The sequence below is a fragment of the Macaca thibetana genome, chromosome 2, assembly GCF_024542745.1.
Source record: "Macaca thibetana thibetana isolate TM-01 chromosome 2, ASM2454274v1, whole genome shotgun sequence".
NCBI classification, from domain to species: domain Eukaryota; kingdom Metazoa; phylum Chordata; class Mammalia; order Primates; family Cercopithecidae; genus Macaca; species Macaca thibetana.
This window is the reverse complement of record NC_065579.1, coordinates 148,893,428-148,911,659: the sequence shown is the minus strand read 5'-3', so window position 1 is coordinate 148,911,659 and position 18,232 is coordinate 148,893,428. Positions and strand designations below refer to the sequence as shown.

The window sequence follows — 18,232 nt, the reverse complement described above, 5'->3', positions numbered from 1 at the left end:
GCAACCTGATGCAATATAATTAACTGCCTTTGTGTAAAACTGCTCTTCCGCCTCAAGGGTTGTACTGAAATATCAGAAATGGCGGGAACCAATCATAGTTTGCCAAATCGCTTTGTTCAAACTCCAGCCAATCATACCTCTAATTTGTATAATGATTCTATGCCTACTTTCCTTAGACTATATAACATTGTTCGGAGCTCAGTAGGGGAGCTCTCCTGCCCGTCTCGTTTCACGAGCAAGTGAGAGCTCCAGGTTCGAACCTGTAATAAAGATCCTTGCTGCTTAGCTTTGACTCTGGACTCTGGTGGTCTTCTTCGGGGAATAAAAGGTCTGGGCATAACAAATGGGGGCTCGTCCGGGATTTCCCCCAAGCCCACCAGACCCCCAAGTCAACGGATCTTAATCTGTAGGTAAGCCGGCTTTGTCACTGTCTCTGTCTTTGTCTCTGTCTGTCTCCCTGAAATTTCGCGAAATCCGTAATCTGTAATCTGTATTGGTCTGTTCTGTAAGTGGCACGGTCTTGGCGGACGCGCTAGAAGACAGCCACTCGGGACTGGTGGGAGACGTTCCCCAGTGCCCATCTGGGGGCCTTCATCCTTGGTTGCCCCGTCTGACTCAGGTCGGAAGTCCGACACGCGCTCGCGAATGCGCATCGTTATTACTGTCTGTCCATTATTGTTAAGTGTTAAGTGTAAGCCCAAAACGAAACATAAAACCTTTTCTTCCCCCTCCAGGACCAGACCTGTCGGATACTCCCCTCTGCTTCACACTCATTTTCGCCCCCCCCTTCTCTTTGTAGGAGCAGTCCAAAGATGGGCAACAACCAGAGCACGCCGCTCTCACTCCTTGTTACCAATTTTAAGGATGTGAAGGCTCGGGGGCGTAACTTAAGCGTAGAACTAAAGAAGGGAAAGCTAGTTACTTTCTGCCGTTCGGAGTGGCCCTCTTTCGGCGTAGGGTGGCCCTCTGAAGGAACTTTCTGTTTCTCTATTATTACTAAGGTAAAAACTAAGATTTTCCTGCCAGGGCAGTCAGGACATCCTGATCAAATTCCTTATATTCTAGTGTGGCAGGATCTTGTGGAAAACCCACCACCCTGGATAACTCCATTCATCCTCGAGCCCTGCAAAGTCCTAGTAACGCGACCTACAAGACAAAAGACTCCCTCTGCTCCCTCGGCCCCTGTGCTGCCGGACAGCCAGGACCCCCTAACGTTAGAACCCACATTTCCCCCACCATATCAGCACCTTATCCCGCAGGACCCAGTCCCCCAGGGTGGTGCTTCCGTAGAGGGAAACCGAGAAGCGGAAGCAGCCGAGAGTGAAAGTAACCTGGGGGGGCCGGCCGGCCGAACACGAGGCCGCGTACAGCGGGACCAAGCTTCCCGACTCCCTGACTCCACTGTAGCCCTGCCTCTCAGAGAAATAGGATCGCTCGATGATACCGGGCTCTCCCGTCTCATGTATTGGCCTTTTTCCACCAGTGATTTATACAATTGGAAGTCCCAAAATGCTCGGTTCTCAGATAATCCCAAAGATCTAACCTCGTTGTTAGACAGTGTCATGTTTACTCACCAGCCGACCTGGGATGACTGTCAACAGCTCCTCCGAATCCTGTTCACAACGGAGGAGCGGGAAAGAATCCAAGTTGAGGCCAGAAAACTGGTTCCAGGAGATGACGGCCAGCCAACTGCAAATCCTGACCTCATTAATGCGGCTTTCCCTTTGACCCGGCCCAGATGGGACTACAACACGGCAGAAGGTAGGGGACGACTGCTCATTTATCGCCAGACTCTAATGGCGGGTCTCCGGGCTGCAGCTCGCAAGCCCACCAATTTGGCTAAAGTATATTCTGTGTTACAAGGTAAGACAGAAAGCCCCGCTGTGTATTTAGAGAGATTAATGGAAGCCTTCAGACAGTTTACCCCTATGGACCCGGAAGCACCGGAAAATCAGGCAGCGGTAGTAATGTCCTTTGTAAACCAGGCAACACCAGATATTAAAAGAAAACTCCAGAAATTAGAAGGTTTAGAGGGAAAGCAGATTCAGGACCTCCTTCAGGTGGCCCAGCGAGTTTATAATAATAGGGATACTCCAGAAGAAAAACAGTTCAAGGCAACCAAAGAAATGACCAAAGTTTTAGTAGCAGCTTTCCCCCAGGCAGGAAATGGCCAAAACAGAAAGCAGAAAAAGCAAGGCCCTAGGCAAGGATTAGAAAAAGATCAGTGTGCTTATTGCAAGGAACGTGGCCACTGGATTAAAGACTGCCCAAAGAAACGGAGACCAGCTAACCCTACCTCCGTACTCGTTACCCAGGACTCTGACTAGGGAGGACGGGGTTCGGACCCCCTCCCCGAACCCAGGGTAACTTTGCAAGTGGAGGGGTCCCCAGTTCGCTTCTTGGTCGATACTGGGGCGGAACGCTCAGTCCTAACCAAACCAATTGGAAAAATGTCTAAGAAAACATCCTGGGTGCACGGGGCCACAGGCATCAAAAAATACCCCTGGACAACCCAGAGGACTGTAGACTTAGGAACGGGAAAAGTCTCCCATTCCTTCCTAGTCATCCCAGAGAGCCCCTGCCCTCTACTAGGGAGGGACTTGCTGACAAAGATGGGGGCCCAAATCCACTTTGAGCCAGAAGGGCCCAAGATAACTGATTCCCAAAACAGGCCAATATCTATCCTGACTGTCACCTTAGAAGATGAGTACCGACTCCATCAAGAGCAAAAGCCCCCCGATCAGGGAATTGACTCTTGGCTCCAGCGTTTCCCTGAAGCGTGGGCAGAAACTGGGGGCTTAGGGCTAGCTAAACATCGACCTGCCATATTTGTGGAAGTTAAGCCAGGGACGGACCCCGTTCGGGTTCGGCAATATCCTATGCCCCTGGAGGCAAGAGAAGGAATTACGCCCCATATCCGCCGACTCCTAGACCAGGGAGTCCTACGGGCTTGCCACTCATCCTGGAATACTCCACTGTTACCTGTTCGTAAACCCAACAGTACGGACTACAGGCCAGTACAGGATTTAAGAGAAGTTAATAAAAGGGTCATGGACATACATCCCACTGTGCCCAATCCATACACCCTTCTGAGTGCCTTACATCCCAAAAAACAGTGGTATACCGTTCTTGATCTAAAAGACGCTTTCTTCAGCCTTCCTCTGGCTCCCAAAAGTCAAGAACTCTTTGCATTTCAATGGACGGATCCTGAGAGGGGCATCAACGGTCAGCTAACATGGACCAGACTACCACAAGGGTTCAAGAACTCGCCAACTCTGTTCGATGAAGCCCTTCATGAAGATCTGGGTGAGTACCGGCGGCAACACCCTGAAATAACTCTTTTGCAATATGTTGATGATCTCTTAATAGCGGCCAGGTCCCCGGAAACTTGTGTTCGAGGGACTGAGGACCTCCTGAAGACTCTGGGGGAGCTAGGCTACCGAGCCTCAGCAACAAAGGCTCAGATCTGCAAGTCGGAGGTAACTTATCTGGGGTACCTATTAAAAGGGGGGCAACGCTGGCTAACCAAAGCCCGAAAGGAAACAGTCCTACACATCCCTAGACCCCAGTCAACACGGCAAGTGAGAGAATTCCTGGGGTCGGCAGGGTTCTGTAGGTTATGGATACCCGGATTTGCTGAGTTAGCCAAGCCCCTATTCCAGGCAACAAAGGAACGGCAGCCCTTCAATTGGACGGAAGAGGCTGAGCTGGCCTTTCAGCAAATCAAAACTGCCTTGTTATCAGCCCCCGCGCTGGGGCTCCCTGATGTCTCCAAGCCCTTCCACTTATACGTGGATGAAAGTAAGGGTGTTGCAAAAGCCGTGTTAACACAGTACCTAGGCCCCTGGCAGAGGCCAGTTGCCTATTTGTCAAAAAAATTAGATTCAGTGGCTGCTGGCTGGCCACCCTGCCTCCGGATAATCGCGGCGACCGCCCTAATGGTCCGAGACGCTGATAAACTTATCATGGGGCAAGAGTTGCGCGTTATAACCCCGCATGCATTGAAGGCGTCCTCCGGCAGCCGCCGGACCGATGGATGAGTAACGCCCGGCTCACCCACTATCAAGGACTGCTGTTAAACCCCCTCAGAATAACTTTTCTGCCCCCAACCTCTTTAAACCCTGCTTCACTGCTGCCAAATCCAGACTTGGACGCCCCGTCCCATGAGTGCACTGAGATACTGGCTCAGGTGCATGGGGTGCGGGAGGACCTGCAAGATCGTCCGCTCCCCGACACAGAACTCACCTGGTTCACTGATGGCAGCAGCTATGTCCACCAAGGCCAGCGGTATGCAGGAGCGGCTGTAACGTCAGAGACTGAGGTAATCTGGGCGGAACCCTTGCCTCCAGGGACATCGGCCCAAAGAGCCGAACTGATAGCCCTTACACAGGCCCTCACCCTAGGGGCAGAGAAAAAACTAACAGTATACACGGATAGCCGCTATGCTTTCGCTACTGCGCACATACATGGGGCCATCTACAGAGAAAGGGGACTATTAACAGCCGAAGGCAAAGAAATAAAAAACAAGCAAGAGATCCTAGCTCTATTAACTGCTTTGTGGAAACCAAAGAAATTGGCTATTGTACATTGCCCTGGGCATCAGAAACCAACTACGCCAATTGCTCGAGGCAACTTCTTAGCCGACCAAACCGCAAGGAGCATAGCAAAAGCTCCCAGTCAGCTCCTTGCGCTCCAGCTCCCCGATCCTGGCCCGCGAAATTTGCCATGTTTTCCCGACTATACAGAACAGGATCGCGAATGGATGAACACGCTTCCCCTAAAACAGGTTAAAAATGGGTGGTGGACTGATATAAATGACCAAACCATCCTACCAGAAAAATTAGGACGGCAGGTGTTGGAACACATCCACCAGACAACCCACCTGGGTGCCCGGCGAATGATGGACTTAATCAGGCACGCCAAGTTTAGAATCAGGTGCATAGCTGAACTGGCCAGCGATGTCACAACAAATTGCAAAGCCTGCCAACTAAACAACGCTTGCCCCCAAACCCAGACCACCACAGGAATTAGGTGTAGAGGAACTAGGCCTGGTATCTATTGGGAAATAGACTTTACTGAGATAAAGCCTGGAAAATATGGGTATCAGTACTTACTTGTCTTTGTAGATACTTTTTCAGGATGGACAGAAGCGTTCCCAACTAAGAGAGAAACTGCTCAGGTTGTAGCAAAGAAAATTTTGGAAGAAATCCTCCCCAGGTATGGCTTTCCCGTCCAAATAGGGTCAGACAATGGACCAGCCTTCGTTGCTAAGGTAAGTCAGGATTTGGCTTCCATTCTGGGGGCAAATTGGAAATTACATTGTGCTTATAGGCCCCAAAGCTCAGGACAGGTAGAAAGGATGAATCGGACTCTGAAGGAGACCTTAACTAAATTGACCATGGAGACTGGCGCTAATTGGGTAGTACTTCTCCCCTACGCTCTGTTCCGGGCCCGAAATACCCCTTACAGACTAGGCCTCACACCATATGAAATCATGTATGGCAGACCCCCACCCCTGGTCCCCAGTCTAAAAGATGACTTACTCAAACCTGAAACTGAAAATGTCTCTGAGCTCCTGTTCTCCTTACAAGCCTTACAGAAAATTCACCAGGAAATTTGGCCCAGACTACGAGAACTGTACGAGGCAGGACCTCCGCCGACGCCTCATCCGTTCCAGCCGGGAGACTGGGTCCTAGTCAAGCGCCACCGGCAAGAAACTCTTCAACCCAGGTGGAAAGGACCACTGCAAGTACTCCTGACTACTCCCACCGCTCTCAAAGTAGAAGGCATCGCTTCGTGGATCCACTACACACACGTCAAACCAGTGGACCCAACATCCGACCTTCTCGAGCCGTCTGGAGCACCGGTTACATGGACTGTAGACAAAGCTAAGAACAATCCCTTAAAGCTAACCCTGCGCCGTCATCCCCAGAGCCGTAACCATGTCTAGCTTACCTATGCTTTTATGCCTTATGCATCTGACTCTCCTCACTGCTGCGCCGTCTAATCCCTATGTCTGGAGGTTCTGGCTCTATGAGAACAAAACTCACCCCGGGGAAACCCCCCAAGCGGGTAAACTGCTAGCTAGCGCAGACTGCCCCCCCTCAGGGTGTAATACTATAGTTTACCTCAATTTCACTAGGTTCCAGATTGCCCAACCAGCAATACCCATGATCTGTTTTGAATATGATCAAACTGAATATAATTGTAAAAATTATTGGTGGCACCAGAGTGCAGGTTGCCCATATAGCTACTGTAAGACGCACTCTGTCCGATACTGGAGAGAACGACAAGGGTGGTATTTTTACAAAACTGAGTCTTCCGTCACTTACACTTGGATAATTAGAGACCCATGGGACTCTCGGTGGACAACCCCACAACATGGGGGAGTATATTACTCATCAACTAGTACCTGGCCCAGTAGCCATTTATATCTGTGGAGAAGTCTCGTCCAGATTCAACCCTTAATCCACACACAAATCCACAGGCAAGAAACCAAGCTATCACAAGACTTGCAGCCCTTCTCCTGGCTAACTCTATTACAGGAAGGGCTAGCATTCGCCAACCTCACTGGTTTAGGCGACCTGTCCTCTTGCTTTATGTGTGCAACCCTAGGAAGACCACCATTAACGGCTGTTCCTCTATCCTCCCCTCCCACAAACTATACAGGTTTTAACTCATCGATAGTCACGATACCCGATGTAGCCCTGTACCGTGACCCATACCAAGAGAAATACCCCTATTGTTATTCGGCATTTAGCAACAGCCTCTGCAACCAATGGGCTACATACCCTAATAGTCCCATATATGCTCCCCCTGGTGTGTTCTTCTGGTGTAATATGACTCTGTTAAAAACTCTGTCCAAAAGCATCTCTGACGGACAGTTGTGTATCCCTGTTACCCTAGTTCCCCGACTGACACTGCTAACCCCGGCAGAGTTCATAGGCTGGGCAGGGACCGCCCCAACTAAAACTGCGCGACATAGACGAGCAGTTTTTCTACCACTAATTGCCGGAATATCCTTAACCACCTCTGTCGTCGCAGTGGGGTTAGCAGGAGGGGCCCTACAACACTCCATGATAGAAAACGACAAGCTGTTACAACAATTCTCTGTTGCTATGGAAGACTCCGCCTATTCCCTAGCCTCCCTTCAGCGGCAGCTCACCTCCCTAGCACAGGTCACCCTTCAAAACCGCAGAGCCTTAGACTTACTCACGGCTGAGAAAGGAGGTACCTGTATGTTCCTCAAAGAAGAATGCTGTTTCTATATAAATGAGTCAGGGTTAGTTGAGGAAAGAGTCCAACGCCTACACGAACTAAGCTTAGAAATGAAAAAGCAACAATTCACTACAGCCGCTAACAATTGGTGGAGCTCTTCAATGTTTTCCCTTCTGGCACCCCTTTTAGGCCCCCTAATGTCTTTACTACTTCTATTCACTATAGGCCCCTGCGTGGTAAATAAAATTTTACAATTTGTCAGAGAAAGGTTTGATACCATCCAACTAATGGTCCTCCGTAGCCATCACCAGCCTCTCCTGCACCCAGAAAGTGAGGCTATATTATAAGACTCTGGATTGGACATCCAGTTACTTATGAGAAGGGAGAAATGAAAGGACACAAAGATAGATGTGTACCTGCCCCCCACCCGCTACACCCTTGCTCTGCTCTCTAATCTTTGCACGTACCAGAGGTTTCGTAAGTTCTGTAAGTACATGTTTCTCTTTCTGAGGCCAGGTCACAAGGAATGTTTAAGTAAGATAGCCAGGTCACAAGGTGTGTTTAAGCAAGATAGCCATAAACTGGTCGTGCAACCTGATGCAATATAATTAACTGCCTTTGTGTAAAACTGCTCTTCCGCCTCAAGGGTTGTACTGAAATATCAGAAATGGCGGGAACCAATCATAGTTTGCCAAATCGCTTTGTTCAAACTCCAGCCAATCATACCTCTAATTTGTATAATGATTCTATGCCTACTTTCCTTAGACTATATAACATTGTTCGGAGCTCAGTAGGGGAGCTCTCCTGCCCGTCTCGTTTCACGAGCAAGTGAGAGCTCCAGGTTCGAACCTGTAATAAAGATCCTTGCTGCTTAGCTTTGACTCTGGACTCTGGTGGTCTTCTTCGGGGAATAAACGGTCTGGGCATAACACTACAAAGTCAACACAGATAAAGAATTGGAAAGGATACCTTATTCAATAAATGGTGCTGGGAAAACTGGCTAGCCATATGCAGAATGAAACTGGACCCCAACCTCTCACTATGTACAAAAATTATCTCAAGATGGATTAAAACCTTAACTCTAAGACTTAAAAGTATAAAAATCCTAAAGGAAAACCTAGGAAATACTCTTCTAGACATTGGCCTAGACAAAGAATTTATGACTAGGTTCTCAAAAGCAAATGCAACAAAAACAAAAATTGACAGTTGGAACCTAATTAAACTAAAGAGCTTCTGCATAGCAAAAGAAACAATCAATAGAGTAAACAGATAACCTACAGAATGGAAGAAACCATTTGCAAACTATGCATTCAGCAAAACACTAATATCCAGAATCTATAAGGAACTTAAATCAACAAGAAAAAAACAACCCCATTAAAAAGGACGTAAAAAACATGAACAGACACCTCTCAAAAGAACACATACGAGTGGCCAGTAAAGTGTTACAGCCTGGCCAACATAACAAAACCTTGTCTCTACTAAAATACAAAAAAATAACTAGGCGTGTGGCACACTCCTGTGATCCCAGCAACTTGGGAGGCTGAGGTGGGAGGATCATTTGAACCTGGGAGGTGGAGGTTGCAGTGAGCCGAGATTGTGCCACTGCACTCCAGCCTGGGACACAGAGCGAGACTCTGTCTCAAAAAAAAAAAAAAAAAGTTCAACAAACATAATAAATGTTCAGATCACTAATCATCAGTGAGATGCAAATCAAAGCTACAATGAGGTACCATCTCATTCCAGTCAGAATGGCTATTATTTGGTGGGAATGCAAATTAGTTCAGCCTTTATGGAAAGCAGTCTGGAGATTTCTCAAATAACTAAAAAAATTTACCATTTGACTCAGCAATCCCATTAATGTGTATATACTCAAAGGAAAATAAATCATTCTACCAAAAAACATCACACTCGTATGTTTATTGAAGCACTGTTCATAATAGCAAGGACATGGAGTCAGGCTGGGCACAGTGGCTCACATCTGTAATCCTAACACTTCGGGAGGTCAAAGCAGGTGGATCGCTTGAGCTTAGGAGTTTGAGACCAGCTTAGGCAACACAGCGAAACCCCATCTCTACAAAATATACAAAAATTAGCCAGCTGTGGTGGTGCAAGTCTGTAATCCCAGCTACTAGGGAGGCTGAGGTGGGAGAATCACTTGAAACCAGGAGGCGGAGGTTGCAGTAAGCCAAGATCACGCCACGGCACTCCAGCCTGGGCGACAGAGCCTGGACGACAGAGAGAGACTCTGCCTCAAAACAAACAAACAAAACAACAACAAAAAACAAGTGGCCAAGAAACTTATAAAAAATGCTCAGATCACTAATCATCAGTGAGATGCAAATCAAAGCTACAATGAGATACCATCTCATACCAGTCAGAATGGCTATTATTAAAAAGTCAAAAAACAACATGATGGCGAGCTTTTGGAGGAAAAAAGAACATTTTTACACTGTTGGTGGGAATGCAAATTAGTTCAGCCCTTATGAAAAACAGTGTGGAGACTTCTCATATAACTAAAAAAAGATTTACTATTTGACCCAGCAATCCCATTATGTGTATATACTCAAAAGAAACTAAATCATTCTAGCAAAAAACGCCTGCATTCGCATGTTTATTGTAGCACTATTCATAATAGCAAAGACATGGAGTCAGGCCAGGCACAGAGGCTCACATCTGTAATCCTAACACTTTGGGAAGCCGAGGCAGGCGGATCGCTTGAGCTTAGGAGTTTGAGACCAGCTTGGACAACAAGGCAAAACCCCATTTCTACAAAATAAAAATACAAAAAATAACCACGCATAGTGGTGCACACCTGTATTCCCACCTACTTGGGTACAGGAGGATCACTTGAACCCGGGAGGTCAAGGCTGCAGTGAGTTGAGATCTCGCCACTGCACTCCAGCCTGGGTGACAAAGTGAGACCCTATTTCAAAAACAACAAAACAAAACAAAAAAATGCCAGGTGTGATGGTTCACGCCTGTAATCCCAGCACTTTGGAAGGCTGAGTCAGGTGGATTACCTGAGGTCAGGAGTTTGAGACAAGCCTGGCCGACATAGTGAAACCCCTTCTATACAAAAAATACAAAAATTAGCCAGGTATGGTGGTGCGTGGCTGTAATCCCAGCTACTCGTGAGGCTAAGGCAGGAGAATTACTTGAACCAGGGAGTTGGAGGTTGCACTGAGCCAAGATGGCACCACTGCACTCCAGTCTTGCGACAGAGCAAGACTCCATCTCAAAAAGAAAAAAAAGAAAAGAAAAGAAAAAAAAGACATGGAATCAACCCAGGTATCCGTCAACAGTGAACTGGATAAAGAAAATGTGGTTATATATACAGCATAGAATACTACGCAGCCATAAAAAAGAATGAAATTATTTCTTTGCAGCAACATGGATGCAGCTGGAGGCCATTATCATAAGTGAATTAAAGCGGAAACAGAAAACCAAATACCGCATGTTCTCACTTAGAAGTGGAAACCAAATATTTGGTACACATGTACACAAATATGGGACCAACACACACTGGAGATTCCAAAGGTTGGGGGGAAGGGTTGCAAAACTACCGACTGGGTACTATGTTCACTACTTGGGCAATGGGATTATTAGGCCCAAGCCTCAGTGTCACACAGTATACACATGTAACAAACCTACGCACTGACCACCTGAATCTAAAATAAAATAATTACAAATAATAATAATTACAAAAATAAATAAATAAAATGGACAAAAAAAAGTTAAACATAGAGTTATCATATGACCCAGCAATTCCACTCCTAGGTGTATACCTAAAAGAACTGGAATCAGAGACTCAAACAGATATTTATACACCAGTGTTCACAGCAGCATTATTCACAATAGCCAAAAGGTGGATACGACTCATGTGTCCATCAACAGATGAATGCAAATAAAATGTGATATATGCATACAATGGAATATTATGTAGTCATATTATGTAATAGAATGCAGTTCTGCCATGTGCTACATCAGATGAATCTTGAAAAAATTACACTAAATGAAAGAAGTCGGACACAAAACAACAAATGTTGTATAATTCCACTTGTGAAATGTCACACGCGTCCGTGTGAAGACAGATCACCAAACAGTCTTTGTGTGAGCAACAAGGCTGTTTATTTCACCTGGGTGCAGGCGGGCTGAGTCCGAAAAAGGAGTCAGCAAAGGGTGGTGGGATTATCACTGGTTCTTATAGGTTTGGGGATAGGCGGTGGAGTTAGGAGCAATGTTTTGCAGGCAGGGGGTGGATCTCACAAAGTACATTCTCAAGAGTGGGGAGAATTACAAAGAACCTTCTTAAGGGTGGGGAAGATTACAAAGTACATTGATCAGTTAGGGTGGGGCAGAAACAAATCCCAATGATGGAATGTCATCAGTTAAGGCTATTTTCACTTCTTTTGTAGATCTTCAGTTGCTTCAGGCCATCTGGATGTATACGTGCAGGTCACAGGGGATATGATGGCTTAGCTTGGGCTCAGAGGCCTGACATGAAATATCTGGAATATACAAATTTACAGAAACAAAAAGTAGAATAGAGGTTACCAAGGCATGCAGAGAAGACAGAATGGAGAATTATTGCTTAATGCGTACACAGTTTCTGTCTAGGGTGATGAAAATGTTTGGAAATAGATAGTGGTGATTGTTGCACAACACGGTAAAGGTTATTAATGCCACTGAATTGTATACTTCCAGATGGTTGGCTGGGCATGGTGGCTCGTGCCTGTAATCTCAACACTTTGGGAGGCTGAGGCAGGAGGATGGCTTGAGGCCAGGAGTGTGAGACAAGCCTGGGTGACATAGCAAGACCTCATCTCTACAAAAAGGTTTTTAAAAAGTGTCTGGGTGCAGTGATGGTGTACACCTGTAGTCCTAGCTACTTGGGAGGCTGAGGGGGCAGGATTGCTTGAATTTGCAGTTGCAGTGAGCTATGATCATACCATTGCACTTCAGCCTGGGTAACAGAGTGAAATCCTGTCTCAAAAAAAAAAAAAAAAAAAAAAAAAGAAAAGAAAGACTATTATTGAAATGGTGACTTTTATATTACATATATTTTACATCTTTTTTTTTTCTTTTTCATTTTTTTTTGAGACAAGGTCTCTGTTGCTGAGGCTGGAATACAATGGTGCAATCTCAGCTCACTGCAGCTTTGGTCTTCTGAGTACAAGTGATCCTTCTGCCTCAGCCTCCCAAGTAGCTTGGATTACAGGCACATGCCACCACACCTGGCTATTTTTCGTGTTTTTGGTAGAAATGGGGTTTCACCATGTTGCCCAGGCTGGTCTTGAACTCCTGACCTCAAGTGATCAGCTCACCTTGGCCTCCCAAACTGTTGGGATTATAGGCATGAACCACCATGCACCATGCAATTTTTAAATTTTTTCATAGAGACAAGGTCTCACTATGTTGCCCAGCCTGCAATTTTTAAAAGAGTAAAATAAATAAATAAATAAATAAATAAATAAACCATGAACATTTTGCCAGGAAAAAAAGAGCTTTCACCTGGGCTTGGTGGCTCACATGTGTAATCCCAGCACTTTGGGAGGCAGAGGCAGGCGGATCACTTGAGGACCTGAGTTCCAGACCAGCCTGGCCAATATGGTGAAACCCCCATCTCTACTAAAAGTACAAAAATTAGCCAGGTATGGTGGTGCTCACCTGTAGTCCCAGCTACTCAGGAGGCTGAGGCAGAACAATCACTTGAACCTGGAAGGTTGCGGCTGCAGTGAGCTGAGATTGTGCCACTGCACTTCAGCCTGGGTGACAGAGCAAGACTCTGCCAGGCGCCCCCCATCACGCCTGGCTAATTTTTTTGTATTTTCAGTAGAGACGGGGTTTCACTGTGTTAGCCAGGATGGTCTCGATCTCCTGACCTCATGATCCGCCCACCTCAGCCTCCTGAAGGGCTGGGATTACAGGTGTAAGCCACCGTGCCCGGCCTAGTTTTAGTAAATCGTATCAGCCTTGGGGGAGGCCCTGGGACTGATCCATGTGAAGTCGTTTCACAAGCTGCTCATCTTAGGGCTTAATGAAGCAAAGCAAAAGAGCAAAGTGTTGGGAGATGTTGTATCTTCCATCTGTCTGGAACTTGAGACAAGTAGGGACGGAGTGTCCTTGTGATCTGACGCATTAGGGAGTGCACAGGGAAAGGCTGAGACTCTCTGAGCAGCATGCAGAAGTCACTGCTTACTAAAGAGTTGTGGCAAATCATAACATTTAGTATTTCCAGGCAGAAATTTTGCTCATGTGTGGGGAAAAGGAATATAAATAAGTAAATCCATAAGCTTGTGTGCGATATAACATGTCTTTTGTAATAAAATAAAAATTACCCTGGGGGTCTCTGGTAATGAAAATGTTTGCTGGGCGTGGTGGCTCACACCTATAATCCCTGCACTTTGGGAGGTCAAGACAGGTGGATCACCTGAGGTCAGGAGTTTGAGACCAGGCTGGCCAACATGGTGAAACCCCACCTCTACTAAAAATATGAAAATTAGCTGAGTGTGGTGGCCCATGCCTGTAATCCCAGCTACCCGGGAGGCTGAGGCAGGAGAATTGCTTTAACCCAGGAGGTGGAGGTTGCAGTGAGCTGAGATGGTGCCACTGCACTTCAGCCCGGGTGACAGGGTGAGACTCCATCTCAAAAAAAAAAAAAAAAAGAAAAAGAAAAAGAAAAAGAAAATGTCTAAGTGTCTCTCTTGGGTCATTTAGCAGTGAGCCGCCAGGAAGCAAGAGGGTGGGTAGAAGAACTCTGAACGCACGCTGTGACGAAGGGACCTCATACAGAACCTGAGGCAGAAGCTAGGCACTTTAGCACAGTGTGTCTGTGGCCCTGGCAAGCTGAGAGCTAGGGTCCAAATCCCTAACCCAGGGACAGGCTACACTGTGTGTGGGGAAAAGGGTGACTGACAGAAGACACAGGTAAAGGCGGCTTTTTCTGATTCTAGGAAAGCCATCTTTTTCTGATGCCTGTGAGGCCATAGCCAATGGCAATATCCTTGTGTTTGTCACCCCTCTGAATTGCATCTGGGCCACAGGCACACAGCCGGTGCCTCATGTGAAGCCTGGAGGCTTTGACCTCTCCTTCAGTATAGTTGATTTGCTCTTGCTTTGCTAAGTTGTGCAGTAACTGTGATTGCACCCTTATTTGATGATGTGTGTTTCGGTAACCCGGGAGAGAGTGCTGCTTTGCCAATCCTACATCAACACTGACCCCTTTCCAAGGACTGTTCAGTAAATCCCCAAGCCAGTTTTTATGTACTGGGTAATTGTCTTTTGAGCTTCTCAGTGGGATAGGAGATCGTGGGATTCCAGTGAGAAATAAAGGCAATGGCTCTCAGTGACATGCAAGCATTCCTGGAATCGGCATGGTGACCTCCCTATGCCTATGCTGAGCTGGCTTATTGAGTGTGAGCTACGCTGCAGGCCCCACAACCCAGCTGCCTTGCTAAGAGAGAATTAAGGAACTTCCCTGAAGGCTAAGACCTTGGGCACTTGGCTCAGATGCGTGTTTCGGTCACAGATAGCATTCTGGACTCACGTAGAGTCTTTTCAAGACTCTAGAATGAGGCTGGGCATGGTGGCTCATGCCGATTTTGAGAGCATTTTGGGAGGCCAAGGTGGGCAGACCGCTTAAGTCCAGGAGTTCGAGACTAGTCTGGGCAACATGGTGAAACCCTGTCTCTACAATAATACAAAAATTAGCCAGGCATGGTGGTGGGTGCCTGTAATCCCACCTACTCAGGAGACTGAGGCACGAGAATCGTTTGAACTGGGGAGGTGGAGGCTGCAGTGAGCCAAGGTCATGCCATTGCACTCCAGCCTGGGCAACAGAGTGAGACCCTGTTTCAAAAAAAAAAAAAAAAAAATCCAGGATGTCCTCGAAAGACAAGACTAAGGGAGTATATCAATTCTAGAGGATATTGGCTTTTTAGCACAAGCATTATAAAGCAAAGGTATCTTGCTTATTTTTCTTCAAACATTTAAGAAATATAGGCCAGGCACAATGGCTTACACCTGTAACCCCAGCACTTTGGGAGACCTTGGCAGAAGGATTGCTGAGGTCAGGAGTTCGAGACCAGCTTAGGAAACATAGTGAGACCCCCCCCCCCCTTAATAAAAAAATAAAAAGTTATGCGTGGTGGCACATGCCTGTAGTCCCAGCTACTCAGGAGGCTGAGGCGAGAGGATCCCTTGAGTCCAGTTCGAGGGCAGCCTGGGCGACAGAGCAAGACCCTGTCTCTTAAAAAAAAAGAGAAACATTTATTGAACACCTACTTTGTGGCAGAAAATGATGTTGACTCTGGGATACATCAATGGACTAAATCATTCTAGCGGGGCCCCTAAACATAAGTTGTTTTTTTCTGCCTTCCCTGTCTCGTTGTCTCCTCTAGAGGTAGTCTGGGGATAAGCATGAGATGAACTTATTTTGAGGAACCCTGTTAAGAGGTTGTATGATGCAGAAGGGCTGTGTGAGTTTGAGGCCACCCACAGGCTTCAGCGCTCTAGCATCTCTTCTGCTTGCTGCTCACACTATCTGAACAGCTCATTTTGACTGATGTGCTTTGGGTTTGGGGTATAAAATGGTCAACATTTCAGAAGCCCATGAGCCAACCAACTCTCCAAGACTTTTGTGATCACACACTCTGCATTTGCAAAGTTGAACCAAAAATTTAGTCTGGATGAGGTCTTCCTTTCCACACCCACCAGCCCCCTACTTAAGAGTCTGGCCAATCAGTGAAGACACAAACCTTAGGAAGAGGGATGTGGTTAATTTCTAAATTCTTATTTGAACAAATTATTTATTAAGCACTGACTCTGTACCAAACACATTCTACGTAGTAGGGATGTAAGGGTGAACATAAAAGAATACAGGGCCTGTCTTCAGAGAACTGACATGCTATTGAGGGTTGGGGAAGGAAGAAGAATAACAGCGATGCTCATCAATGTTGTCTACAAACAGCACTTTTCAAATTCTAATATGCTTATGAAAACAGATTGCTGGGCTCCAAGCCCCGAAATGGATTTAATAGATCTGGGGTTGGTCAGAGAATTTATATTTTTAACAAACTCTCACAGGATGCTGCTCAAAGTGCAGTTTGTATGAATCATAGAACTCCAAGGTCACAACTACCTGTAAGATGAAATATTTAGTACCTCGTGTCATGCGTGAGTGACAACTATCTGGGCTGGTGGCACGGGGGTGAAATAATTTGCCAAGACAGTTGTAGGTAAAAGAATGGCAGATTTATTAGAGAAAGTATGAAAATACATTGCAAGAAAGCAATGGGCAGCCAAGAAGGGACGAGCTGACTGCAAAGAAACAAAGGCTTGCTGGATATTTTATAGCATAGTGTTTATGCTATATGATGAAGAGGGCTTTGTGCAATACTGATAATGCCAAGGCTGCAGTGAGCTAACTTGCAATTTTCTATCAGCCAAGGGTCTGGTGATAGCTGGGCACAGGAGGAGTGTGAATTATCTGCATAGGAGGGCTATGTGTCCTGGGCTGTGAAGAAAGGCAGACTTGTAGCTTATCTGCTTTCTCTTTTTGCTTTCTCCTGATTCCACCAGCCTGACTCCTTTTCCCTAATTAGGATTCCACACCTTGCTTGCCCTTCAAAGTGTGGGCTGGGCACGGTGTGGCTCACATCTATAATCCCAGCGCTTTGGGAGGGTGAGTCAAGAGCATTGCATAAGCCCAGGAGTTCAAGACCAGCCTGGGCAACATAGTGAGATCCCATCTCTACAAAAAGTTTAATAATTAGCTGGGTGTAGTGGCAGGCACCTGTAGTCCCAACTAGTTGGGAGGCTGAGGTGGGAGGATCACTTGAGCCCAGGAGTTGGAGGCCGTAGTGAGCTATGACTGTACCATTGCACTGTAGCCTGGGCAACAGAGCGAGACTCTGCTAACTAAAAAAAACAAATATGGAAGAGGTACTTGCTGATTTGTGTAGTTTGGATGGTAGGAAGCTGGAACAGGAGGCAAGGGAGGCACAACCTTTCAAGTATGTGTTCAGGCCTGCTAGCACTCACCCGGGGAGGCTCAGAGATTAATGTACACTCTAGCGTGCCAGTCAGGATTCACTGTGGAAACTGGATGACTACTTGGGAGAAGGAAATCAAACACAACAAAAGGAAACTGTCCAGAAAACAAGGAGCATGAGGCTGGATGTGCTGCACCAGTCAGGTGAGGTGAGGGCAAAGCGTAGTTCCGAGGACCTGACCTGGAGGCAGAGTGGAGACACCTCTCCCTTCAGATGCCTATCTGGAGTTCGGGGTTTCCTGGGTTCTGATCTGCCCTGACCAAAAGGTAGGGCTTAGAAAACCCAGAGAGGAGGTTTTTTGTTTCCTGGTGGCTAGGCTGCAGGGGTGGGATCGAAGGCAAACCCAGGGCAGAATGCTGCAGGTGCACCAGCCTAACGGGTGTCAGGCCTCCGGCATCTGAGTGGAGGAGGGGCTGGGACTTACCTGCCTCAGCTTGTTTCGATTCCTCAATATTTCTTCACTGTTGTGCAGAACCACACAGTCTGGGAGTTGGAGGAGCTGAAAGGAGACGTTAAGAGAAAGGGCTGCAAACATAGGGGTGTTTGAGAGATCCCCTTTGGGGGAAAATGGGAAGCTCTCCTTTGTTTCATCCCAACAAGCATAAGAATGTAACCCTAGACCAGGGGACTAGCTATGGAAATGGATAGGAAAGGGCAGGCTCACAAAGTGAGGGGAAAGGGAAAAAAACCCACAAGATGATCAAAAACACTGTAGAGGGTGGACATTGGAAGCTATCTAAGGCCAACTTCTCATTTAAAGAAAGTAATGATTGTAACATTTTTGAGGGCTTTCTTCATGCTAGGCTACTCTAATTGCTTTAAATTTATTCAGTCATTTAATCCCTCGAACATCCCCATGAACATTACTGGCCCCAGTTTATAGATGATGCAATAGAGGTTAAGCAATCTGCATTTGCCTGAGGTCCCAGGTCGTGAATTGCAGGATCTCTTTACCCTTCATG

The 18,232-nt window shown here is 46.7% G+C and overlaps 1 protein-coding gene and 1 long non-coding RNA gene across 4 annotated transcripts in view; one reads left to right on the top strand and one right to left on the bottom strand.

Annotated features, from left to right (window-relative positions):
• Positions 1–1,124: 1,124 nt before the first annotated feature.
• Positions 1,125–6,310, top strand: LOC126949152 (uncharacterized). Its single transcript, XM_050781773.1, has 2 exons — positions 1,125–1,761; positions 5,592–6,310. The coding sequence occupies exons 1-2, from the start codon at positions 1,461–1,463 to the stop codon at positions 5,948–5,950; spliced, it is 660 nt and encodes a 219-aa protein (XP_050637730.1). The 5' UTR covers positions 1,125–1,460; the 3' UTR covers positions 5,951–6,310.
• Positions 6,311–11,324: 5,014 nt separating this feature from the next.
• The window catches only part of LOC126949182 (uncharacterized), an 86,554-nt gene continuing 79,646 nt past the window's right edge, over positions 11,325–18,232 (bottom strand). For all 3 annotated transcript variants that reach the window (XR_007723597.1, XR_007723598.1, XR_007723596.1), the window contains 2 exons: positions 17,695–17,769; positions 11,325–11,726 (listed from right to left, as the gene is read on the bottom strand). This is a non-coding gene — a long non-coding RNA (uncharacterized LOC126949182). The remainder of the gene's footprint in view (positions 11,727–17,694; positions 17,770–18,232) is intronic.